At 46.3% G+C, this 27,106-nt stretch overlaps 1 protein-coding gene across 2 annotated transcripts in view; it reads left to right on the top strand.

Annotated features, from left to right (window-relative positions):
• Positions 1 to 27,106, top strand: part of LOC139580516 (AT-rich interactive domain-containing protein 4B-like) — a 301,203-nt gene that overhangs the window by 125,430 nt on the left and 148,667 nt on the right. For both annotated transcript variants that reach the window (XM_071409283.1, XM_071409282.1), the window contains 2 exons: positions 1,055 to 1,277; positions 6,395 to 6,909. In XM_071409283.1, coding sequence (XP_071265384.1) covers positions 1,055 to 1,277; positions 6,395 to 6,909 — 738 coding nt within the window. The remainder of the gene's footprint in view (positions 1 to 1,054; positions 1,278 to 6,394; positions 6,910 to 27,106) is intronic.

The raw sequence follows: 27,106 nt of genomic DNA, 5'->3' as shown, positions 1-27,106 counted from the left end.
TCAGTTTTTCACAATTCCTGACATTTAATCCTAGTAAAAATTTGTGGAAGGCTACCCGAAACGTTTGACCCAAGTTAAACAATTTAAAGGCAATGCTACCAAATACTAATTGAGTGTATGTAAACTTCTGACCCACTGGGAATGTGATGAAAGAAATACAAGCTGAAATACATATTTCTCTCTACTATCATTCTGACATTTCACATTCTTAAAATAAAGTGGTGATCCTAACTGACCTAAAACAGGGAATTCTTACTAGGATTAAATGTCAGGAATTGTGAAAAACGGAGTTGAAATGTATTTGGCTAACGTGTATATGAACTTCCGACTTCAACTGTGTGTGAATATATATAAATTACGTTATACGGGTAAGTCAATAAAGGACAAATTGTTATCTATAAAGATGACCTATATAACATAATAAAAAATAAAATAAAATCAACAACATTTACACCTGTTGTGAACTGAACCATCCATAATAAAGTGTTATGTGCCATTTTGTGTCCCAGTGGCTTCAATACAGTGGCTGCTGCATTTATATAAACAATATCGCCATAGTCAGTAATCAGAATGAATGTTGACTGAGTGATTTGTTAACGAAACACGGGACCTGTTACTATAGAAGAAGCATATTTTAGTGATTTTGTTTTCTGATGTTTAACGAAAGGCAGGACCTGTTACTATAGAATACTATTTTAATTCTTAATTTCTTAACTCATCAATATGCTTTTTGAAAGATAGCTTTTCGTCAATCCAGATGCCCAGATATTTATAAGTGTGGACACGATCAATGAGGGCACTATCCATAAATCATCAGATACTTTTTTTACGTGATCTGGGAACATAACATGTACCTGGTTTTACCTGCATGAAGTACCAATTTCAGTTCAACAAAGGCTTTCTGCAGATTGAAGCCTGTATGTCTATTATTTGATACAGTATTTTCTTGCTCCTTATCAAGGAATCCAATCATTCCAGACGGTATAGGAGTCACCGTTTGGATGTTGACACCTTATTTGTGGTTGTTGATGGGTTGTGTTGGGTTCCTCCTCAGGTACCTGTATGGGTTTGAGGAATACTGCACCTCGTGCGTCATCACTTTCCGTATGGACCTTCCCCTGAAGCAGCCCAAGGCGGAGGGGGAGCGTGGGGAGGCCACTACCGTCCCCCCTGTAGCCTCCTCCAGCTGTGGAGAGGAACAGAAGCAGAAAGTATCTCACACTGAGAACCCCTCAGCAGGCTCAGAGACCAGAAGCGCTCAGCCTAACATCTACAAGGTCTCTGTCTCTCTCACGCTCCCTGTCTCTCTCTCTGTCTCAGTTCAATTCAAAGGTTTTTTTTTGGAATGGGAAACTCCTGAGTGGCGCAGCGGTCTAAGACACTGCATCTCAGTGCTAGAGGCGTCACTACAGACCCTGGTTCGATTCCAGGCTGTATCACAACTGCCCGTGATTGGGAGTCCCATAGGGCATCAATTGGCCCAACGACATCCGGGATTAGCCGTCATTGTAAATAAGAATTTGTTCTTAACTGACTTACCTAGATAAATAAAGGTTAAATAAAATAAAAAATTAACATGTTTACATTGCCAAGTGAAATAGATAATTTCTGATAATAAACAAAAGTTAAATAAATTAACAGTAAATGTTACACTCGCAGAAATTTCAAAAGAATAGAGACTTTTCACATGTTATAATATTGGCTATACACTGAGTGTACAAAACATTAGGAACACCTGCTCTTTGACATACCGACCAGGTGAATCCAGGTGGAAGCTATGATCCCTTATTGATGTCACTTGTTAAATCCATTTCAATCAGTGTAGATGAAGGGAAGGAGTCAGGTTAAAGAATGATTTTTAAGTCTTGAGACAATTGAGACATGGATTGTCAATATACAGTTCCTTCGGAAACTATTCAGACCCCTTGACTTGTTCCACATTTTGTTACATTACAGCCTTATTCTAAAATGGATTAAATAAAAAAATGTCCTCATCAATCTACACACCCCATGATGACATCACAATACTCCATGATGACATCACAATACCTGTAACGGTTTTCTTCCGTTGGTGAAGGAGAGGACCAAAATGCAGCGCGGCTAGATGGCTACGTGTTTAATAAACTAAGAGACGATAACATGAACACTATACAAAATAACAAACGTGAAAACCGAGACAGTCCTATCTGGTGCAGAACACAAAGACAGAAGACAACCACCCACAAACCCCAACACCAAACAAGCCACCTACATATGATTCCCAATCAGAGACAACGCAAAACACCTGCCTCTGATTGAGAACCATATTAGGCCAAACATAGAAACAGACAAACTAGACACACAACATAGAATGCCCACCCAGCTCACATCCTGACCAACACTAAAACAAGTAAAACACACAAGAACTATGGGCAGAACGTGACAATACCCCATGATGACAAAGTGAAAACAGGGCTTTAGAAATTTTACCAAATGTATTTAAAATTAAAAACAGATACCTTATTTACATTCGTTTTCAGATCATTTGCTATGAGACTTGAAATTGAGCTCAGGTGCATCCTGCTTCCATTGATCATCCTTGAGATCATTCTACAACTTGATTGGCGTACACCTGTGGTTAATTCAATTGATTGGACATGATTTGGAAAGGCACACTCCTGTCTATATAAAGTCCTACAGTTGACAGTGCATGTCAGAGCAAAAACCAAGCCATGAGGTTGAAGGAATTGTGGCTCCCTAGCTGGCGCCCTAGCTGACGTTAAGTGTATGACGTTATTATTCGTATCCCATAACCGTTTGCTTTGCTAGTCAGAGCCTAATGTTAGCTAGCTAACATTGAACCTGGTTGATTAGCTCTCAGCAAATTCATGCAGGGTAGTAACGACATGATTTGGCACGATGTTCATTGTTGTTTAATTAACTAGCTAACGTTAGCTGGCTGGCTCGTTAGCTAACGTTAGCTGGCTGGCTCGTTAGCTAACGTTAGCTGGCTGGCTCGTTAGCTAACGTTACATGACTTGTGTGATCTTACACGTTGTTTACCATAATTTCTCATCTACAATGTTTGTTCTGTTGATGTATTCAATATATTATTATAACAGTCTTTTACCATTGTCTGAGTGGACACGTTGTTTACAGAGCCACTACCTATGCTACAGTTGTGAGAAACACATTTTGGTTTATTTCATTCCATTTGCGAGTTTTGTCAATTGAATCATTATTTTGTTTTGAGTGCTCCTGTCAGTGTTGAGTAAGGACACACCTGATTGCGCATAGAAGTGTCTATAGGCTACCTGACCTGCGTTTAAATGTAGGCATGTAAATGTGCCCATTTGGGGATCTGATAGTACAGTATTTCTGATTGGCTTAACTCACCACCACTAATGAGCTGTGGAGCTTCTCAAAGTAACATTTTTCACCTCAAACAGCAAGTAAAGTCTGATTTTACATCCATTGAGAATGACAATAGCCTATTTGAAGAAAAAAAAGATCTAGCTCTCTCTCTTTCGATAACCACTTGGAGTGAAAGGGGAAAAATGTTATGCTTTGAACCAGTAGAAATGTCATGAAATAGATTACTTCTTATCCCTTTTGCAAAAAAGCCTGTGTCTGTCCGGAGCTCAGTGGTGCAGGAAACTCTTAGGGCACAGAATATTTTATACAATGTTTCAAGTTTCTTCATTTGAACTGTTCCATTCAAATGAAAACCAGAACGCAGATCAGTAGATGTTAAGATAAATTATCACTTGACAAGAAACAGGGTGCAGACCCTTGGTGTAGTCTGTTACCGGCAAACTTTGTGAGCATAACGGCAGAATCTGCGAAGGCATCAGCAGTGGAAGGTCTGGTGGGGTACAGTTTTTTATTTTCTTCTGGTTATCTAGATTTCTGGCTCCCTCTTGAGTCATGTGTGTCTTATTTCATCAAACAGTGTGCTTAAAGCATCAGACAAGCGCAATGCGTATAGTTGATTTTATTAAAACACAGAGGGGGTGTCTATAGAGGGGGTGTGTCAAAGTATGATGGCACTAACACTCATTGAAGCTCTGCTACTATCTCCTAAGACATGACAGACATGGAAGCTCTGCTACTATCTCCTAAGACATGACAGACATGGAAGCTCTGCTTCTATCTCCTAAGACATGACAGACATGGAAGCTCTGCTACTATCTCCTAAGACATGACAGACATGGAAGCTCTGCTACTATCTCCTAAGACATGACAGACATGGAAGCTCTGCTTCTAGCTCCTAAAACATCACATACACATATTTAGCAGATACTATAGGGGATGTAGCGAAGTGCTTGTGTTCCTAGGTCCAAAAGTGCCGTAGTATCTAACAATTCACAACAGTACACAAATCTAAAAGTAAAATAATGGGATGGTATGCAAATTTAAGTGAGTCTAGGGTGTCAGGTACGGTAGAGGTGATATGATCCTAATTTGCCTCAAAGCACTTCATGATGACAGAAGTGAGTGCTACGGGGCGATAGTCATTTAGTTTGGTTACCTTTGCTTTCTTTGGTACAGGAACAATGGTGGCCATCTTGAAGCAAGTGGGGACAGTAGACTGGGATAGGAAGAGATTGAATATGTCCGTAAACACTCCAGCCAGCATACATACATACATACGGTGTGCTACAGTAGAAACGACAACACGATATACAGAAATTATAATGATAACTTAATAAGGCACTTACTTTGATAGGAACGGACACATGTCCAAAGTTATAAAATGAATGAACTTTAGTAATTTGGGCTTAATCTAATAGTGTGCCTATTTGTTTTTTATTCAAATATGTGACTGACCGCCTCGATTTGGACGATTTTAAAAATTGGATAAAAGTAGAGACTCAGAGCTAGAAAATGGTATATCATACACTACAGTTGAGGAACAATGGGAAAGTGATTCTGCTTTGAAAACTTTTGAGAAAATGACCCTTGAATGTTTTGGTACCTACTGGAGAGCTCTTCTTTGTCTCCACCCATTCAGCATTGTTCACACCCTCTTAAGCTTTAGCCCCACCCATCTCTTTAAGGGTTCACATGTGAGGCCATGTGGTAAACATTCACTATATCAAATAACATCCTAAGTTTATTTGTCACATGCACAAGATACAGACGGTGTAAACGGTACAGTGAAATGGTTACTTGCATCGCAGCAATATCAGAAACAGAAAGTGTCCAGATACAAATATTTGTATCATTATTAGATGATGTTTACCCGACACACTGGTCTAAATGTATTGGTCATGTGAAGGAAATGCTGTAACCACCAGCCACATCTAGCTAGGTGGATGGGTCACTATTGTCTATCACCTCCAAATACACCTGGCTAACTTGATGGATCATGTAATTATCTGACCAAGTGGAATCTTTTGTTTAGACATGTAGCTAGCTAGCTAAATAATGAACCATAATCCCAACTCATACTACTACCAACACAAACATTGTCATAGCTGTAGTATGACTCTGCAGGTAGCTAGCTAACGTTAGGCTATAACTAGCAATGCAAATGGTTTTCTGATTTGAATAATATTACTACACAGATCATACATGTAACGTTAGCTAGCGAGCCTGCAAGTTAACATTTACCAGCTAACTAGTAGGACTTTAAATCTTTAAATTGTTCAACTCCGTTTGGAAGTATAATCCACTGTTTGAAGAGGCGTGCCAGAGCGGGAATTCATTACGCGTATTCCAGCCACCTAACACTTTACAGATTAAATTCTCCAGAAATGAACCTGGCGAACCTAGGTCATAGGTCATAGACCCCCCAAGAGCGGCATTAATCTCCCCCTGGTGCGAACAGACACCCCTTTTTTCCCATCAGCCCACATTACTTAAAGATACAGCATTTGACAGAGCATTCAATGAAAATTATAAACATTAAGTTCATAGACCAGACATACCCTTATTGTCAGTTGCCAAAACACATTCTTTACATACAATTTCTGGTGTTTTAACCTTTAGTTAGATGACCATGTATGTTTTTTACTTTAGATGGGCTTATATGTGTAACATTTGTTACTGGATGATTATTAAACAGGATATGATGCAATAAGATGATCTTTAAACAGGATATGATGCAATAAGATGATCTTTAAACAGGATATGATGCAATAAGATGATTGTTAAACAGGATATGATGCAATAAGATGATCGTTAAACAGGATATGATGCAATAAGATGATCTTTAAACAGGATATGATGCAATAAGATGATCTTTAAACAGGATATGATGCAATAAGATGATTGTTAAACAGGATATGATGCAATAAGATGATCGTTAAACAGGATATGATGCAATAAGATGATTGTTAAACAGGATATGATGTAATAAGATGATTGATAAACAGGATATGAAGTAACAGCACCATGTCACTCCCCACAGGAGGAGATGACTGAGCCGACCAGGGACAAACCTGAGACAGAACCTTTGAAGTCTGTGCAGCGGATGGCTGAGCCGAACAGGGACAAACCTGAGACAGAACCTTTGAAGTCTGTGCAGCGGATGGCTGAGCCGAACAGGGACAAACCTGAGACAGAACCTTTGAAGCCTGTGCAGCGGATGACTGAGCCGACCAGGGACAAACCTGAGACAGAACCTTTGAAGCCTGTGCAGCGGATGACTGAGCCGACCAGGGACAAACCTGAGACAGAACCTTTGAAGTCTGTGCAGCGGATGGCTGAGCCGAACAGGGACAAACCTGAGACAGAACCTTTGAAGTCTGTGCAGCGGATGGCTGAGAGGGAAGGTGATGATGACAATGAGGAAGAAGATGATTATCACAAGCATGAGTCTGATGATGAAGACGGGCCTTCATTTGCTCGCCTCAGAGTGGAGGGAGTGAAGCTGGAACCTTACGATGACGAGCAGGAGGAAGGGAAGGAGGAGGAGATCTCTGGGTAGGTGGTTCTCCCCCCCTGGGGCTGGGAATGAGGAGGACATCTCTGGGTAGGTGGTTCTCTCCCTGGGGCTGGGAAGGAGGAGGACATCTCTGGGTAGGTGGTTCTCCCCCTGGGGCTGGGAAGGAGGAGGAGATCTCTGGGTAGGTGGTTCTCCCCCCCTGGGGCTGGGAAGGAGGAGGAGATCTCTGGGTAGGTGGTTCTCCCCCCCTGGGGCTGGGAAGGAGGAGGACATCTCTGGGTAGGTGGTTCTCCCCCCCTGGGGCTGGGAAGGAGGAGGAGATCTCTGGGTAGGTGGTTCTCTCCCTGGGGCTGGGAAGGAGGAGGAGATCTCTGGGTAGGTGGTTCTCTCCCTGGGGCTGGGAAGGAGGAGGAGATCTCTGGGTAGGTGGTTCTCCCCCCCTGGGGCTGGGAATGAGGAGGACATCTCTGGGTAGGTGGTTCTCTCCCTGGGGCTGGGAAGGAGGAGGAGATCTCTGGGTAGGTGGTTCTCCCCCCCTGGGGCTGGGAATGAGGAGGACATCTCTGGGTAGGTGGTTCTCCCCCCCTGGGGCTGGGAAGGAGGAGGAGATCTCTGGGTAGGTGGTTCTCTCCCTGGGGCTGGGAATGAGGAGGACATCTCTGGGTAGGTGGTTCTCTCCCTGGGGCTGGGAAGGAGGAGGACATCTCTGGGTAGGTGGTTCTCTCCCTGGGGCTGGGAAGGAGGAGGAGATCTCTGGGTAGGTGGTTCTCTCCCTGGGGCTGGGAAGGAGGAGGAGATCTCTGGGTAGGTGGTTCTCCCCCCCTGGGGCTGGGAATGAGGAGGACATCTCTGGGTAGGTGGTTCTCCCCCCCTGGGGCGGGGAAGGAGGAGGAGATCTCTGGGTAGGTGGTTCTCTCCCTGGGGCTGGGAAGGAGGAGGAGATCTCTGGGTAGGTGGTTCTCTCCCTGGGGCTGGGAAGGAGGAGGAGATCTCTGGGTAGGTGGTTCTCCCCCCCTGGGGCTGGGAATGAGGAGGACATCTCTGGGTAGGTGGTTCTCCCCCCTGGGGCTGGGAAGGAGGAGGAGATCTCTGGGTAGGTGGTTCTCCCCCCCTGGGGCTGGGAATGAGGAGGACATCTCTGGGTAGGTGGTTCTCCCCCCTGGGGCTGGGAAGGAGGAGGAGATCTCTGGGTAGGTGGTTCTCTCCCTGGGGCTGGGAAGGAGGAGGACATCTCTGGGTAGGTGGTTCTCCCCCCCCTGGGGCTGGGAAGGAGGAGGAGATCTCTGGGTAGGTGGTTCTCTCCCTGGGGCTGGGAAGGAGGAGGACATCTCATTACAAAATCATTGGCATTAATATGGAGTTGGTCCCCCCCTTTGCTGCTATAACAGACTCCACTCTTCTGGGAAGGCTTTACACTAGAGGTTGGAACATTGCTACAGAAACTTGCTTCCGTTCAGCCAAGAGCATTAGTGATGTCGGGCGCTGATGTTGATTAGGCCTGGCTCGCAGTTGGCGTTCCAATTCATCCCGAAGGTGTTCAATGAGGTTGAGGTCAGGGCTCTGTGTAAGCCAGTCAAGTTCTTCCACATTGATGTCGACAAACCATTTCTGTATGGACCAAGCTTTGTGCACAGGGGCATTGTCATGCTGAAACAGGAAAGGTGCTTCCCCAAACTGTTGCCACATAATGTCCTTGTATGCTGTAGCGTTAAAAGGTCCCTTCACTGGAACTAAGGGGCCTTAACCATGAAAAACAGCCCCAGACCATTATTCCTCATCCACCAAACTTTACAGTTGGCACTATGCATTCGGGCAGATAGCATTCTCCTGGGATCCGCCAAACGCAGATTCGTCCATCAGACTGCCAGATGGTGAAGCGTGATTCATCACTCCAGAGAACGCGTTTCCTCTGCTCCAGAGTCCAATGGCGGCGAGCTTTACACTACTCCAGCCGACGCTTGACGTTGCACATGGTGATCTTAGGCTTGTGTGCGGCTGCTCGGCCATGGAAACCCATTTGGTGAAGCTACCAGACGAACAGTTCTTGTGGTGAATCACAACGGCCAGTTGTGATACAGCCTGGAATCGAACCATGGTCTGTAGTGACGCGTCTAGTACTGAGATGCGACACTCGGGAGCGCGTGTTGAATGTTGCAACCGAGGACAGACAATTTTTATGCGCTTCAGCACTCGGTGGTCCCGTTCTGTGACCTTGTGTGGCCGACCTCTTCCCTGCTGAGCCGCTGTTGCTCTGAAGATGTTTACATTTACAGTTGAGCGGGACATCACTAGCAGGGCAGACATTTGACCAACTGACTTGTTGGAAAGGTGGCATCCTATGACGGTTCCACATTGAAAGTCACCGAGCTCTTTAGTACGGGCCATTCTACTGCCAATGTTTGTCTATGGAGATTGCATGGCGGTGTGCTCGATTTTATACACCTGTCAGCAACGGGTGTGGCTGAAATTGCTGAATGCATTAATTTGGCTGTACTCTCCTGGCTCTCATTCACACTACTGGACTGTAGGGAGATGATGAGGTGTCTGTAGTCTCATTCACACCACTGGACTGTAGGGAGATGATGAGGTGTCTGTAGTCTCATTCACACCACTGGACTGTAGGGAGATGAGGTGTCTGTAGTCTCATTCACACCACTGGACTGTAGGGAGATGATGAGGTGTCTGTAGTCTCCTGCCTCTCATTCACACCACTGGACTGTAGGGAGATGAGGTGTCTGTAGTCTCATTCACACCACTGGACTGTAGGGAGATGATGAGGTGTCTGTACTCTCCTGCCTCTCATTCACACCACTGGACTGTAGGGAGATGAGGTGTCTGTAGTCTCATTCACACCACTGGACTGTAGGGAGATGAGGTGTCTGTAGTCTCATTCACACCACTGGACTGTAGGGAGATGAGGTGTCTGTACTCTCATTCACACCACTGGACTGTAGGGAGATGAGGTGTCTGTAGTCTCATTCACACTACTGGACTGTAGGGAGATGAGGTGTCTGTACTCTCATTCACACCACTGGACTGTAGGGAGATGAGGTGTCTGTAGTCTCATTCACACTACTGGACTGTAGGGAGATGAGGTGTCTGTACTCTCATTCACACCACTGGACTGTAGGGAGATGAGGTGTCTGTACCTTCCTGGCTCTCATTCACACCACTGGACTGTAGGGAGATGAGGTGTCTGTACCTTCCTGGCTCTCATTCACACCACTGGACTGTAGGGAGATGAGGTGTCTGTAGTCTCATTCACACCACTGGACTGTAGGGAGATGATGAGGTGTCTGTACTCTCCTGGCTCTCATTCACACTACTGGACTGTAGGGAGATGATGAGGTGGCTGTAGTCTCATTCACACCACTGGACTGTAGGGAGATGAGGTGTCTGTAGTCTCATTCACACCACTGGACTGTAGGGAGATGAGGTGTCTGTACTCTCATTCACACCACTGGACTGTAGGGAGATGAGGTGTCTGTACCTTCCTGGCTCTCATTCACACCACTGGACTGTAGGGAGATGAGGTGTCTGTACCTTCCTGGCTCTCATTCACACCACTGGACTGTAGGGAGATGAGGTGTCTGTACTCTCATTCACACCACTGGACTGTAGGGAGATGAGGTGTCTGTAGTCTCATTCACACCACTGGACTGTAGGGAGATGAGGTGTCTGTACTCTCATTCACACTACTGGACTGTAGGGAGATGAGGTGTCTGTACCTTCCTGGCTCTCATTCACACCACTGGACTGTAGGGAGATGAGGTGTCTGTACCTTCCTGGCTCTCATTCACACCACTGGACTGTAGGGAGATGAGGTGTCTGTACCTTCCTGGCTCTCATTCACACCACTGGACTGTAGGGAGATGAGGTGTCTGTACTCTCATTCACACCACTGGACTGTAGGGAGATGAGGTGTCTGTACTCTCATTCACACCACTGGACTGTAGGGAGATGATGAGGTGGCTGTAGTCTCATTCACACCACTGGACTGTAGGGAGATGATGAGGTGTCTGTAGTCTCATTCACACCACTGGACTGTAGGGAGATGATGAGGTGGCTGTAATACAGGTTGTAACTCGTCACTCTGGTCTTAAAGGGACAGTGCAAGACTTGATCTACTTCCCCAGAGTCAGATGAACTCGTGGATACCATCTGTATGTCTCCGTGTCCAGTATCTGGAGTTTGAAGGAAGTTTTAAGGTAGTTTCATTTGCTGCTAGGTTTGCAACTTCATTCAAACTGCAAACAGAGACACAGCAATGGTATCCATGCTTTCATCTGAATCTAGAGCAATAAAACAATTACATAATTGCCAAAATCTCACACGATCCCTTTAAATCTTGTCGTGGCAGAAACCGAAATGTTTATGTAATTTATTTTTGGGATTATATAGTGGAAACAGTACTGTAGTTGTGTTGCTGTTGGTTCACTCTAGACAGACAGGAGAAGACGGCAATATTTAGCAAGGCTGGGTCCTGCTTGAAGCAGAACACACTGTCTGAGTTAGATTCCACCAACGAATCATCGTTCAGGCTCTCCTGTTGGCTCTCAGTTGATTGAAATGCTTGGAACATGGCTCCTGACTAGACCTGACTGCCGTACACTGAGTGACTGCATTTTAAAGTCTGCATGTGTGGCTGCAGTAGTAATGGAGTTGTAGCCTGAGCGCCAGTCTGTTTGTGCTATCATGCCAACTCCTTGTCACTCGTTGTCATGTTTGGCTTGACCATGAACATGGAGTTGGCAAGAGCACAAACAGATCTGGGCCCAGGCTACAGAAGGAGACAACAGATCTGGGACCAGGCTATAGGAGGAGACTACAGATCTGGGACCAGGCTATAGGAGGAGACTACAGATCTGGGACCAGGCTATAGGAGGAGACTACAGATCTGGGACCAGGCTATAGAAGGAGACAACAGATCTGGGACCAGGCTATAGAAGAAGACAACAGATCTGGGACCAGGCTATAGAAGGAGACAACAGATCTGGGACCAGGCTATAGAAGGAGACAACAGATCTGGGACCAGGCTATAGAAGGAGACAACAGATCTGAGACCAGGCTATAGAAGGAGACAACAGATCTGGGACCAGGCTATAGAAGGAGACAACAGATCTGGGACCAGGCTATAGAAGGAGACAACAGATCTGGGACCAGGCTATAGAAGGAGACAACAGATCTGGGACCAGGCTATAGAAGGAGACCACATATCTGGGACCAGGCTATAGGAGGAGACAACTGATGTGGGACCAGGCTATAGAAAGAGACCACATATCTGGGACCAGGCTATAGAAGGAGACTACAGATCTGGGACCAGACTGAAGGAGACAACAGATCTGGGACCAGGCTATAGAAAGAGACCACAGATCTGGGACCAGGCTATAGGAGGAGACAACAGATCTGGGACCAGGCTATAGAAAGAGACCACAGATCTGGGACCAGGCTATAGAAGGAGACAACAGATCTGGGACCAGGCTACAGAAGGAGACCACAGATCTGGGACCAGACTGAAGGAGACAACAGATCTGTGACCAGGCTATAGAAGGAGACCACATATCTGGGACCAGGCTATAGAAGGAGACCACATATCTGGGACCAGGCTATAGAAAGAGACCACAGATCTGGGACCAGGCTATAGAAGGAGACAACAGATCTGGGACCAGGCTATAGAAGGAGGAGACAACAGATCTGGGACCAGGCTATAGAAGGAGACAACAGATCTGGGACCAGGCTATAGAAGGAGACTACAGATCTGGGACCAGACTGAAGGAGACAACAGATCTGGGACCAGGCTATAGAAAGAGACCACAGATCTGGGACCAGGCTATAGAAGGAGACCACAGATCTGGGACCAGGCTATAGAAGGAGGAGACAACAGATCTGGGACCAGGCTGGTGAGGTTGTTAACCTGGATTTGGACATGTTGACTGTACTTCCTGTCTCACGTTACTACTGTGTCTGCACCCTGCAACAGCCTCAAACTGCTGTGCCGCTAAGCTGTGCTTTGCTGTGTGTCCTGAACCCCTTCCCACCACCCATCCCCTCTCTCCAGCTCCGACTGTGTACTATAGCACCCCCTTGTGGCTGTTATACCTACTACAACTCCACTAAAACCTCAAGTCAATGATGTTTATGTGGTGTGGATGTAGTGGAAGTCCACAGAGGACCAGACCAAGGCTAGATGATATATCGCTTTTATGAGGAAGTGTTTGTGGCCAAGTAGTATTTATTTAACGCTCGTACTGTAGCCATTATGATCTCTGTATTTTTCTGTAAGCAATTCAGGAGGCTAGGAGGGTATTTAGTAGTAGTTGCTAGGAGGCTAGGGGGGTATTTAATAGTAGTTGCTAGGAGACTAGGGGGGTTATTTAATAGTAGTGGCTAGGAGGCTAGGGGGTATTTAATAGTAGTTGCTAGGAGACTAGGGGGGTTATTTAATAGTAGTTGCTAGGAGACTAGGGGGGTTATATAATAGTAGTTGCTAGGAGGCTAGGGGGTATTTAATAGTAGTTGCTAGGAGACTAGGGGGGTTATTTAATAGTAGTTGCTAGGAGACTAGGGGGGTTATTTAATAGTAGTGGCTTGGAGGCTAGGGGGTTATTTAGTAGTAGTGGCTTGGAGGCTAGGGGGGTTATTTAGTAGTAGTGGCTTGGTGGCTAGGGGGGTTATTTAGTAGTAGTGGCTTGGAGGCTAGGGGGGTTATTTAGTAGTAGTGGCTTGGAGGCTAGGGGGGTTATTTAGTAGTAGTGGCTTGGAGGCTAGGAGGGTATTTAGTAGTAGTTGCTAGGAGGCTAGGGGGGTTATTTAGTAGTAGTGGCTTGGAGGCTAGGGGGTTATTTAGTAGTAGTGGCTTGGAGGCTAGGGGGGTTATTTAGTAGTAGTGGCTTGGTGGCTAGGGGGGTTATTTAGTAGTAGTGGCTTGGAGGCTAGGGGGGTTATTTAGTAGTAGTGGCTTGGTGGCTAGGGGGGTTATTTAGTAGTAGTGGCTTGGAGGCTGGGGGGGTTATTTAGTAGTAGGTGCTTGGACGCTAGGGGGGTTATTTAGTAGTAGTGGTTTGGAGGCTAGGGGGGTTATTTAGTAGTAGTGGCTTGGAGGCTAGGGGGGTTATTTAGTAGTAGTGGCTTGGAGGCTAGGGGGTTATTTAGTAGTAGTGGCTTGGTGGCTAGGGGGTTATTTAGTAGTAGTGGCTTGGAGGCTAGGGGGTATTTAATAGTAGTTGCTAGGAGGCTAGGGGTTATTTAATAGTAGTTGCTAGGAGACTAGGGGGGTTATTTAATAGTAGTTGCTAGGAGGCTAGGGGGTTATTTAATAGTAGTGGCTTGGAGGCTAGGGGGGTTATTTAGTAGTAGTTGCTAGGAGGCTAGGGGGGTTATTTAGTAGTAGTGGCTTGAAGGCTAGGGGGGTTATTTAGTAGTAGTGGCTTGGAGGCTAGGGGGGTTATTTAGTAGTAGTGGCTTGGAGGCTAGGGGGTTATTTAATAGTAGTGGCTTGGAGGCTAGGGGGTATTTAGTAGTAGTGGCTTGGAGGCTAGGGGGTTATTTAATAGTAGTGGCTTGGAGGCTAGGAGGGTATTTAATAGTAGTTGCTAGGAGGCTAGGGGGTATTTAATAGTAGTGGCTTGGAGGCTAGGGGGGTTATTTAGTAGTAGTGGCTTGGAGGCTAGTGGGTTATTTAATAGTAGTGGCTTGGAGGCTAGGGGGTATTTAGTAGTAGTGGCTTGGAGGCTAGGGGGTTATTTAATAGTAGTGGCTTGGAGGCTAGGAGGGTATTTAATAGTAGTTGCTAGGAGGCTAGGGGGTATTTAATAGTAGTGGCTTGGAGGCTAGGGGGGTTATTTAGTAGTAGTGGCTTGGAGGCTAGGGGGGTTATTTAGTAGTAGTTGCTAGGAGGCTAGGGGGGTTATTTAGTAGTAGTTGCTAGGAGGCTAGGGGGTATTTAATAGTAGTGGCTTGGAGGCTAGGGGGGTTATTTAGTAGTAGTTGCTAGGAGGCTAGGGGGGTTATTTAGTAGTAGTTGCTAGGAGGCTAGGGGGTATTTAATAGTAGTTGCTAGGTGTCTAGGGGGTATTTAATAGTAGTGGCTTGGAGGCTAGGGGGGTTATTTAGTAGTAGTTGCTAGGAGGCTAGGAGGGTATTTAATAGTAGTTGCTAGGAGGCTAGGGGGTATTTAATAGTAGTGGCTTGGAGGCTAGGGGGGTTATTTAGTAGTAGTGGCTTGAAGGCTAGGGGGGTTATTTAGTAGTAGTTGCTAGGAGGCTAGGGGGGTTATTTAGTAGTAGTTGCTAGGAGGCTAGGGGGTATTTAATAGTAGTGGCTTGGAGGCTAGGGGGGTTATTTAGTAGTAGTGGCTTGGTGGCTAGGGGGTTATTTAGTAGTAGTGGCTTGGTGGCTAGGGGGTTATTTAGTAGTAGTGGCTTGGAGGCTAGGGGGTATTTAATAGTAGTGGCTTGGAGGCTAGGGGGGTTATTTAGTAGTAGTGGCTTGGAGGCTAGGGGGTATTTAATAGTAGTGGCTTGGAGGCTAGGGGGGTTATTTAGTAGTAGTGGCTTGGAGGCTAGGGGGGTTATTTAGTAGTAGTTGCTAGGAGGCTAGGGGGTATTTAATAGTAGTGGCTTGGAGGCTAGGGGGGTTATTTAGTAGTAGTTGCTAGGAGGCTAGGGGGTATTTAATAGTAGTGGCTTGGAGGCTAGGGGGGTTATTTAGTAGTAGTGGCTTGGTGGCTAGGGGGTTATTTAGTAGTAGTGGCTTGGTGGCTAGGGGGTTATTTAGTAGTAGTGGCTTGGAGGCTAGGGGGTATTTAATAGTAGTTGCTAGGAGGCTAGGGGGGTTATTTAATAGTAGTGGCTAGGAGGCTAGGGGGGTATTTAATAGTAGTTGCTTGGAGGCTAGGGGTTATTTAATAGTAGTTGCTAGGAGGCTAGGGGGGTTATTTAATAGTAGTGGCTTGGAGGCTAGGGGTTATTTAATAGTAGTTGCTAGGAGGCTAGGGGGGTATTTAATAGTAGTTGCTTGGAGGCTAGGGGTTATTTAGTAGTAGTGGCTAGGAGGCTAGGGGGGTATTTAATAGTAGTGGCTAGGAGGCTAGGGGGGTATTTAATAGTAGTTGCTTGGAGGCTAGGGGGGTTATTTAATAGTAGTTGCTAGGAGGCTAGGGGGTTATTTAGTAGTAGTGGCTTGGAGGCTAGGGGGGTTATTTAGTAGTAGTGGCTTGGAGGCTAGGGGGTTATTTAGTAGTAGTTGCTAGGAGGCTAGGGGGTTATTTAGTAGTAGTTGCTAGGAGACTAGGGGGGTTATTTAATAGTAGTTGCTAGGAGGCTAGGGGGTTATTTAGTAGTAGTTGCTAGGAGGCTAGGGGGTATTTAATAGTAGTTGCTAGGAGACTAGGGGGGTTATTTAATAGTAGTTGCTAGGAGGCTAGGGGGTTATTTAGTAGTAGTGGCTTGGAGGCTAGGGGGGTTATTTAGTAGTAGTGGCTTGGAGGCTAGGGGGTTATTTAGTAGTAGTTGCTAGGAGGCTAGGGGGTTATTTAGTAGTAGTTGCTAGGAGACTAGGGGGGTTATTTAATAGTAGTTGCTAGGAGGCTAGGGGGTTATTTAGTAGTAGTTGCTAGGAGGCTAGGGGGTATTTAATAGTAGTTGCTAGGAGACTAGGGGGGTTATTTAATAGTAGTTGCTAGGAGGCTAGGGGGTTATTTAGTAGTTGCTAGGAGGCTAGGGGGGGTATTTAATAGTAGTTGCTAGGAGACTAGGGGGGTTATTTAATAGTAGTTGCTAGGAGGCTAGGGGGTTATTTAGTAGTAGTTGCTAGGAGGCTAGGGGGGTTATTTAGTAGTAGTTGCTAGGAGGCTAGGGGGTATTTAATAGTAGTTGCTAGGAGACTAGGGGGGTTATTTAATAGTAGTTGCTAGGAGGCTAGGGGGGTTATTTAGTAGTAGTTGCTAGGAGACTAGGGGGGTTATTTAATAGTAGTTGCTAGGAGGCTAGGGGGGTTATTTAGTAGTAGTTGCTAGGAGGCTAGGGGGTATTTAATAGTAGTTGCTAGGAGACTAGGGGGGTTATTTAATAGTAGTTGCTAGGAGGCTAGGAGGGTATTTAGTAGTAGTTGCTAGGAGGCTAGGGGGTATTTAATAGTAGTTGCTAGGAGACTAGGGGGTATTTAATAGTAGTTGCTAGGAGGCTAGGGGGTATTTAATAGTAGTTGCTAGGAGACTAGGGGGGTTATTTAATAGTAGTTGCTAGGAGACTAGGGGGTTATTTAGTAGTAGTGGCTTGGAGGCTAGGGGGTATTTAATAGTAGTTGCTAGGAGGCTAGGAGGTTATTTAGTAGTAGTTGCTAGGAGGCTAGGGGGTATTTAATAGTAGTTGCTAGGAGACTAGGGGGGTTATTTAATAGTAGTTGCTAGGAGGCTAGGGGGGTGTCATGAGAATGATGTTCTCCAGGTTCATATCCCAATCCGATTAAGCTACTCAGTCTGCTAACCAGGGTAAGATACTGGAATGAAAACAGACGGAGGCCCAGTCTACAATAGTCAAATGTTTATTTACGAGAGCGCTGGTTAGTTGTACAAAACCATTCATTTTATACTGGCTTCTTACGCACATACTCTTGCACACAAACAGAACTCATACGCACATACATTTGCACACAACAGTAGGTATCCTACGCACACACTGTCCTGCTACCCAGCCCACAGATTACAGAGACTGTGAAGATCACTCCCCGTTCTCCCTCAAGATAGGGAGACCGTGGGAAGTACTTCCCGTTCTTTCCCCAATCTCAGAGGCCCTAGCCAGGCCGGCACCAAATTCAGTCTGTATTTAAAGACATATTGTTATTGTTTTACCCTAATTCTGACTAAAACTACACACCTCATTAATTATACTTTTACTGACTAAACCTAAACAAACCCATCAGATAATAAATGTATGATTCTAATCAATTTCATAACAGTTATAAGGTTTCAGAGTGGGAATTATTTCATCATTATCTTTCAACATTTAGCTTGGAGGTTGAGGAGGCTAGGGGTTTATTTAGTAGTAGTGGCTTGGAGGCTAGGGGGTATTTAGTAGTAGTGGCTTGGAGGCTAGGGGTTTATTTAGTAGTAGTGGCTTGGAGGCTAGGGGGTTTATTTAGTAGTAGTGGCTTGGAGGCTAGGGGGGTTATTTAGTAGTAGTGGCTTGGAGGCTAGGGGGGTTATTTAGTAGTAGTGGCTTGGAGGCTAGGGGGGTTATTTAGTAGTAGTGGCTTGGAGGCTAGGGGGTTTATTTAGTAGTAGTGGCTTGGAGGCTAGGGGGGTTATTTAGTAGTAGTGGCTTGGAGGCTAGGGGGTTATTTAGTAGTAGTGGCTTGGAGGCTAGTAGGTTTATTTAGTAGTAGTGTCTTGGAGGCTAATTTAGTAGTAGTGGCTTGGTGGCTAGTAGGTTTATTTAGTAGTAGTGGCTTGGTGGCTAGGGGGTTATTTAGTAGTAGTGGCTTGGAGGCTAGGGGGTTATTTAGTAGTAGTGGCTTGGAGGCTAGGGGGGTTATTTAGTAGTAGTGGCTTGGAGGCTAGGGGGTTATTTAGTAGTAGTGGCTTGGAGGCTAAGGGGTTATTTAGTAGTAGTGGCTTGGAGGCTAGGGGGGTTATTTAGTAGTAGTGGCTTGGAGGCTAAGGGGTTATTTAGTAGTAGTGGCTTGGAGGCTAGGGGGGTTATTTAGTAGTAGTGGCTTGGAGGCTAAGGGGTTATTTAGTAGTAGTGGCTTGGAGGCTGGGGGGGTTATTTAGTAGTAGTGGCTTGGAGGCTAGGGGGTTATTTAGTAGTAGTGGCTTGGAGGCTAGGGGGGTTATTTAGTAGTAGTGGCTTGGAGTCTAAGGGGTTATTTAGTAGTAGTGGCTTGGAGGCTGGGGGGGTTATTTAGTAGTAGTGGCTTGGAGGCTAAGGGGTTATTTAGTAGTAGTGGCTTGGAGGCTGGGGGGGTTATTTAGTAGTAGTGGCTTGGAGGCTAAGGGGTTATTTAGTAGTAGTGGCTTGGAGGCTGGGGGGGTTATTTAGTAGTAGTGGCTTGGAGGCTAGGGGGGTTATTTAGTAGTAGTGGCTTGGAGGCTAAGGGGTTATTTAGTAGTAGTGGCTTGGAGGCTGGGGGGGTTATTTAGTAGTAGTGGCTTGGAGGCTAGGGGGGTTATTTAGTAGTAGTGGCTTGGAGGCTAGGGGGTTATTTAGTAGTAGTGGCTTGGAGGCTAAGGGGTTATTTAGTAGTAGTGGCTTGGAGGCTGGGGGGGTTATTTAGTAGTAGTGGCTTGGGGGGTTATTTAGTAGTAGTGGCTTGGAGGCTAGGGGGGTTATTTAGTAGTAGTGGCTTGGAGGCTAGGGGGTTATTTAGTAGTAGTGGCTTGGAGGCTAAGGGGTTATTTAGTAGTAGTGGCTTGGAGGCTGGGGGGGTTATTTAGTAGTAGTGGCTTGGAGGCTAGGGGGGTTATTTAGTAGTAGTGGCTTGGAGGCTAGGGGGTTATTTAGTAGTAGTGGCTTGGAGGCTAGGGGGTTATTTAGTAGTAGTGGCTTGGAGGCTAGGGGGGTTATTTAGTAGTAGTGGCTTGGAGGCTAGGGGGGTTATTTAGTAGTAGTGTCTTGGAGGCTAGGGGGTTATTTAGTAGTAGTGGCTTGGAGGCTAGGGGGGTTATTTAGTAGTAGTGGCTTGGAGGCTAGGGGGTTATTTAGTAGTAGTGGCTTGGAGGCTAGGGGGTTATTTAGTAGTAGTGGCTTGGACGCTAGGGGGGTTATTTAGTAGTAGTGGCTTGGAGGCTAGGGGGTTATTTAGTAGTAGTGGCTTGGACGCTAGGGGGGTTATTTAGTAGTAGTGTCTTGGAGGCTAGGGGGTTATTTAGTAGTAGTGGCTTGGACGCTAGGGGGGTTATTTAGTAGTAGTGGCTTGGAGGCTAGGGGGTTATTTAGTAGTAGTGGCTTGGACGCTAGGGGGGTTATTTAGTAGTAGTGGCTTGGAGGCTAGGGGGTTTATTTAGTAGTAGTGGCTTGGAGGCTAGGGGGGTTATTTAGTAGTAGTGGCTTGGAGGCTAGGGGGTTATTTAGTAGTAGTGGCTTGGAGGCTAGGGGGTTATTTAGTAGTAGTGGCTTGGAGGCTAGGGGGTTATTTAGTAGTAGTGGCTTGGTGGCTAGGGGGGTTATTTACTAGTAGTGGCTTGGAGGCTAGGGGGGTATTTAGTAGTAGTAATTTGGTGGCTTGGGGGGTTATTTAGTAGTATTGGCTTGGAGGCTAGGGCAGGTTATTTAGTAGTAGTAATTTGGTGGCTTGGGGGGTTATTTAGTAGTAGTGGCTTGGAGGCTAGGGGGGTTATTTAGTAGTAGGTGCTTGGAGGCTAGGGGGGTTATTTAGTGAGTAGTGGCTTGGAGGCTAGGAGGTCATTTAGTAGTAGTTGCTTGGAGGCTAGGGGGGTTATTTAGTAGTAGTGGCTTGGAGGCTAAGGGGTTATTTAGTAGTAGTGGCTTGGAGGCTAGGGGGTTATTTAGTAGTAGTGGCTTGGAGGCTAAGGGGTTATTTAGTAGTAGTGGCTTGGAGGCTAGGGGGGTTATTTAGTAGTAGTGGCTTGGAGGCTAGGGGGGTTATTTAGTAGTAGTGTCTTGGAGGCTAGGGGGTTATTTAGTAGTAGTGGCTTGGACGCTAGGGGGGTTATTTAGTAGTAGTGGCTTGGAGGCTAGGGGGTTATTTAGTAGTAGTGGCTTGGACGCTAGGGGGGTTATTTAGTAGTAGTGGCTTGGAGGCTAGGGGGTTTATTTAGTAGTAGTGGCTTGGAGGCTAGGGGGGTTATTTAGTAGTAGTGGCTTGGAGGCTAGGGGGTTATTTAGTAGTAGTGGCTTGGAGGCTAGGGGGTTATTTAGTAGTAGTGGCTTGGACGCTAGGGGGGTTATTTAGTAGTAGTGGCTTGGAGGCTAGGGAGTTATTTAGTAGTAGTGGCTTGGACGCTAGGGGGGTTATTTAGTAGTAGTGGCTTGGAGGCTAGGGGGGTTATTTACTAGTAGTGGCTTGGAGGCTAGGGGGTTATTTAGTAGTAGTGGCTTGGACGCTAGGGGGGTTATTTAGTAGTAGTGGCTTGGAGGCTAGGGGGTTTATTTAGTAGTAGTGGCTTGGAGGCTAGGGGGGTTATTTAGTAGTAGTGGCTTGGAGGCTAGGGGGTTATTTAGTAGTAGTGGCTTGGAGGCTAGGGGGTTATTTAGTAGTAGTGGCTTGGAGGCTAGGGGGTTATTTAGTAGTAGTGGCTTGGTGGCTAGGGGGGTTATTTACTAGTAGTGGCTTGGAGGCTAGGGGGGGTATTTAGTAGTAGTAATCTAGTGGCTTGGGGGGTTATTTAGTAGTATTGGCTTGGAGGCTAGGGCAGGTTATTTAGTAGTAGTAATTTGGTGGCTTGGGGGGTTATTTAGTAGTTTTGGCTTGGAGGCTAGGGGGGTTATTTAGTAGTAGTAATTTGGTGGCTTGGAGGGGTTATTTAGTAGTATTGCCTTGGAGGCTAGGGGGGTTATTTAGTAGTAGTAATTTGGTGGCTTGGGGGGTTATTTAGTAGTATTGGCTTGGAGGCTAGGGGGGTTATTTAGTAGTAGTAATTTGGTGGCTTGGAGGGGTTATTTAGTAGTATTGGCTTGGAGGCTAGGGCAGGTTATTTAGTAGAAGTACCTTGGAAGCATTGAGGGTTATTTAGTAGTAGTGGTTTAAGTTGAGGAGGCTAGGGGGTTATTTGGTAGTAGTGGCTTGGAGGCTAGGGGGTTATTTAGTAGTAGTGGCTTGGAGGCTAGGGGGGTTATTTGGTAGTAGTGGCTAATGGGGGTATTTAGTAGTAGGTGCTTGGAGGCTAGGGGGGTTATTTAGTGAGTAGTGGCTTGGAGGCTAGGAGGTCATTTAGTAGTAGTTGCTTGGAGGCTAGGGGGGTTATTTAGTAGTAGTGGCTTGGAGGCTAGGGGGGTTATTTAGTAGTAGTTGCTTGGAGGCTAGGGGGTTATTTAGTAGTAGTGGCTTGGAGGCTAGGGGGGTTATTTGGTAGTAGTGGCTTGGAGGCTAGGGGGGTTATTTAGTAGTAGTTGCTTGGAGGCTAGGGGGTTATTTAGTAGTAGTGGCTTGGAGGCTAGGGGGGTTATTTAGTAGTAGTTGCTTGGAGGCTAGGGGGTTATTTAGTAGTAGTGGCTTGGAGGCTAGGGGGGTTATTTAGTAGTAGTGGCTTGGAGGCTAGGGGGGTTATTTAGTAGTAGTGGCTTGGAGGCTGGGGGGGTTATTTAGTAGTAGTGGCTTGGAGGCTGGGGGGGTTATTTAGTAGTAGTGTCTTGGAGGCTAGGGGGGTTATTTAGTAGTAGTGGCTTGGAGGCTGGGGGGGTATTTAGTAGTAGTGGCTTGGATGCTAGGGGGTTATTTAATAGTAGTGGCTTGGAGGCTGGGGGGGTTATTTAGTAGTAGTGGCTTGGAGGCTAGGGGGGTTATTTACTAGTAGTGGCTTGGAGGCTAGGGGGGTTATTTAGTAGTAGTAATTTGGTGGCTTGGGGGGTTATTTAGTAGTATTGGCTTGGAGGCTAGGGCAGGTTATTTAGTAGTAGTAATTTGGTGGCTTGGGGGGTTATTTAGTAGTATTGGCTTGGAGGCTAGGGGGGTTATTTAGTAGTAGTAATTTGGTGGCTTGGAGGGGTTATTTAGTAGTATTGGCTTGGAGGCTAGGGCAGGTTATTTAGTAGAAGTACCTTGGAAGCATTGAGGGTTATTTAGTAGTAGTGGTTTAAGTTGAGGAGGCTAGGGGGGTTATTTGGTAGTAGTTGCTTGGAGGCTAGGGGGGTTATTTGGTAGTAGTGTCTTGGAGGCTAGGGGGGTTATTTGGTAGTAGTGTCTTGGAGGCTAGGGGGGTTATTTGGTAGTAGTGGCTAAGGGGGGTATTTAGTAGTAGGTGCTTGGAGGCTAGGGGGGTTATTTAGTAGTAGTTGCTTGGAGGCTAGGGGGTTATTTGGTAGTAGTGTCTTGGAGGCTAGGGGGGTTATTTGGTAGTAGTGTCTTGGAGGCTAGGGGGGTTATTTGGTAGTAGTGGCTAAGGGGGGTATTTAGTAGTAGGTGCTTGGAGGCTAGGGGGGTTATTTAGTGAGTAGTGGCTTGGAGGCTAGGAGGTCATTTAGTAGTAGTTGCTTGGAGGCTAGGGGGGGTATTTAATAGTAGTGGTTCGGAGGCTGGGGGTGTTATTTAGTAGTAGTTGCTTGGAGGCTAGGGGGGTTATTTAGTAGTAGTGGCTTGGAGGCTAGGGGGTTATTTAGTAGTAGTGGCTTGGAGGCTAGGGGGGTTATTTAGTAGTAGTGGCTTGGACGCTAGGGGGGTTATTTAGTAGTAGTGGCTTGGAGGCTAGGGGGGTTATTTAGTAGTAGTGGCTTGGACGCTAGGGGGGTTATTTAGTAGTAGTGGCTTGGAGACTAGGGGGTTATTTAGTAGTAGTGGCTTGGTGGCTAGGGGGGTTATTTAGTAGTAGTGGCTTGGACGCTAGGGGGGTTATTTAGTAGTAGTGGCTTGGAGGCTAGGGGGGTTATTTAGTAGTAGTGGCTTGGAGGCTAGGGGGTTATTTAATAGTAGTGGCTTGGAGGCTAGGGGGGTTATTTAGTAGTAGTGGCTTGGAGGCTAGGGGGTTATTTAGTAGTAGTGGCTTGGAGGCTAGGGGGGTTATTTAGTAGTAGTGGCTTGGAGGCTAGGGGGTTATTTAATAGTAGTGGCTTGGAGGCTAGGGGGGTTATTTAGTAGTAGTGGCTTGGAGGCTAGGGGGTTATTTAGTAGTAGTGGCTTGGAGGCTGGGGGGGTTATTTAGTAGTAGTGGTGGGAGGCTAGGAGGGTTATTTAGTAGTAGTAATTTGGAGGCTAGGGGGGTTATTTAGTAGTAGTGGCTTGGAGGCTAGGGGGGTTATTTAGTAGTAGTGGCTTGGAGGCTTGGAGGGGTTATTTAGTAGTAGTGGCTTGGAGGCTAGGGGGGTTATTTAGTAGTAGTAATTTGGTGGCTTGGGGGGTTATTTAGTAGTATTGGCTTGGAGGCTAGGGCAGGTTATTTAGTAGAAGTACCTTGGAAGCATTGAGGGTTATTTAGTAGTAGTGGTTTAAGTTGAGGAGGCTAGGGGGGTTATTTGGTAGTAGTGTCTTGGGGGTTATTTAGTAGTAGTGGCTTGGAGGCTAGGGGGGTTATTTAGTAGTAGTGGCTTGGAGGCTAGGGGGTTATTTAGTAGTAGTGGCTTGGAGGCTAGGGGGGTTATTTAGTAGTAGTGGCTTGGAGGCTAGGGGGGTTATTTAGTAGTAGTGGCTTGGAGGCTAGGGGGTTATTTAGTAGTAGTGGCTTGGAGGCTAGGGGGGTTATTTAGTAGTAGTGGCTTGGAGGCTAGGGGGGTTATTTAGTAGTAGTGGCTTGGAGGCTAGGGGGGTTATTTAGTAGTAGTGGCTTGGAGGCTAGGGGGTTATTTAGTAGTAGTGAGTTGGTGGCTAGGGGGGTTATTTACTAGTAGTGGCTTGGAGGCTAAGGGGGGTTATTTAGTAGTAGTAATTTGGTGGCTTGGGGGGTTATTTAGTAGTATTGGCTTGGAGGCTAGGGCAGGTTATTTAGTAGTAGTAATTTGGTGGCTTGGGGGGTTATTTAGTAGTATTGGCTTGGAGGCTAGGGGGGTTATTTAGTAGTAGTAATTTGGTGGCTTGGAGGGGTTATTTAGTAGTATTGGCTTGGAGGCTAGGGCAGGTTATTTAGTAGAAGTACCTTGGAAGCATTGAGGGTTATTTAGTAGTAGTGGTTTAAGTTGAGGAGGCTAGGGGGGTTATTTGGTAGTAGTGTCTTGGAGGCTAGGGGGGTTATTTGGTAGTAGTGGCTAAGGGGGGTATTTAGTAGTAGGTGCTTGGAGGCTAGGGGGGTTATTTAGTGAGTAGTGGCTTGGAGGCTAGGAGGTCATTTAGTAGTAGTTGCTTGGAGGCTAGGGGGGTTATTTAGTAGTAGTGGCTTGGAGGCTAGGGGGGTTATTTAGTAGTAGTTGCTTGGAGGCTAGGGGGTTATTTAGTAGTAGTGGCTTGGAGGCTAGGGGGGTTATTTGGTAGTAGTGGCTTGGAGGCTAGGGGGGTTATTTAGTAGTAGTTGCTTGGAGGCTAGGGGGTTATTTAGTAGTAGTGGCTTGGAGGCTAGGGGGGTTATTTAGTAGTAGTTGCTTGGAGGCTAGGGGGTTATTTAGTAGTAGTGGCTTGGAGGCTAGGGGGGTTATTTAGTAGTAGTGGCTTGGAGGCTAGGGGGGTTATTTAGTAGTAGTGGCTTGGAGGCTGGGGGGGTTATTTAGTAGTAGTGGCTTGGAGGCTGGGGGGGTTATTTAGTAGTAGTGTCTTGGAGGCTAGGGGGGTTATTTAGTAGTAGTGGCTTGGAGGCTGGGGGGGGTTATTTAGTAGTAGTGGCTTGGATGCTAGGGGGTTATTTAATAGTAGTGGCTTGGAGGCTGGGGGGGTTATTTAGTAGTAGTGGCTTGGAGGCTAGGGGGGTTATTTACTAGTAGTGGCTTGGAGGCTAGGGGGGTTATTTAGTAGTAGTGGCTTGGAGGCTTGGAGGGGTTATTTAGTAGTAGTGGCTTGGAGGCTAGGGGGGTTATTTAGTAGTAGTAATTTGGTGGCTTGGGGGGTTATTTAGTAGTATTGGTTGGGAGGCTAGGGCAGGTTATTTAGTAGTAGTAATTTGGTGGCTTGGGGGGTTATTTAGTAGTATTGGCTTGGAGGCTAGGGGGGTTATTTAGTAGTAGTAATTTGGTGGCTTGGAGGGGTTATTTAGTAGTATTGGCTTGGAGGCTAGGGCAGGTTATTTAGTAGAAGTACCTTGGAAGCATTGAGGGTTATTTAGTAGTAGTGGTTTAAGTTGAGGAGGCTAGGGGGGTTATTTGGTAGTAGTGTCTTGGGGGTTATTTGGTAGTAGTGTCTTGGAGGCTAGGGGGGTTATTTGGTAGTAGTGTCTTGGAGGCTAGGGGGGTTATTTGGTAGTAGTGGCTAAGGGGGGTATTTAGTAGTAGGTGCTTGGAGGCTAGGGGGGTTATTTAGTGAGTAGTGGCTTGGAGGCTAGGAGGTCATTTAGTAGTAGTTGCTTGGAGGCTAGGGGGGTTATTTAATAGTAGTGGTTCGGAGGCTGGGGGTGTTATTTAGTAGTAGTTGCTTGGAGGCTAGGGGGGTTATTTAGTAGTAGTGGCTTGGAGGCTAGGGGGTTATTTAGTAGTAGTGGCTTGGAGGCTAGGGGGGTTATTTAGTAGTAGTGGCTTGGACGCTAGGGGGGTTATTTAGTAGTAGTGGCTTGGAGGCTAGGGGGGTTATTTAGTAGTAGTGGCTTGGACGCTAGGGGGGTTATTTAGTAGTAGTGGCTTGGAGGCTAGGGGGGTTATTTAGTAGTAGTGGCTTGGAGGCTTGGAGGGGTTATTTAGTAGTAGTGGCTTGGAGGCTAGGGGGGTTATTTAGTAGTAGTAATTTGGTGGCTTGGGGGGTTATTTAGTAGTATTGGCTTGGAGGCTAGGGCAGGTTATTTAGTAGTAGTAATTTGGTGGCTTGGGGGGTTATTTAGTAGTATTGGCTTGGAGGCTAGGGGGGTTATTTAGTAGTAGTAATTTGGTGGCTTGGAGGGGTTATTTAGTAGTATTGGCTTGGAGGCTAGGGCAGGTTATTTAGTAGAAGTACCTTGGAAGCATTGAGGGTTATTTAGTAGTAGTGGTTTAAGTTGAGGAGGCTAGGGGGGTTATTTGGTAGTAGTGTCTTGGGGGTTATTTGGTAGTAGTGTCTTGGAGGCTAGGGGGGTTATTTGGTAGTAGTGTCTTGGAGGCTAGGGGGGTTATTTGGTAGTAGTGGCTAAGGGGGGTATTTAGTAGTAGGTGCTTGGAGGCTAGGGGGGTTATTTAGTGAGTAGTGGCTTGGAGGCTAGGAGGTCATTTAGTAGTAGTTGCTTGGAGGCTAGGGGGGTTATTTAATAGTAGTGGTTCGGAGGCTGGGGGTGTTATTTAGTAGTAGTTGCTTGGAGGCTAGGGGGGTTATTTAGTAGTAGTGGCTTGGAGGCTAGGGGGTTATTTAGTAGTAGTGGCTTGGAGGCTAGGGGGGTTATTTAGTAGTAGTGGCTTGGACGCTAGGGGGGTTATTTAGTAGTAGTGGCTTGGAGGCTAGGGGGGTTATTTAGTAGTAGTGGCTTGGACGCTAGGGGGGTTATTTAGTAGTAGTGGCTTGGAGACTAGGGGGTTATTTAGTAGTAGT

The sequence above is a fragment of the Salvelinus alpinus genome, chromosome 7 (genome assembly GCF_045679555.1).
Source record: "Salvelinus alpinus chromosome 7, SLU_Salpinus.1, whole genome shotgun sequence".
Taxonomy (NCBI): domain Eukaryota; kingdom Metazoa; phylum Chordata; class Actinopteri; order Salmoniformes; family Salmonidae; genus Salvelinus; species Salvelinus alpinus.
Note: the sequence above shows the minus strand (reverse complement) of the source record. Positions and strands in the feature narration are given on the sequence as shown.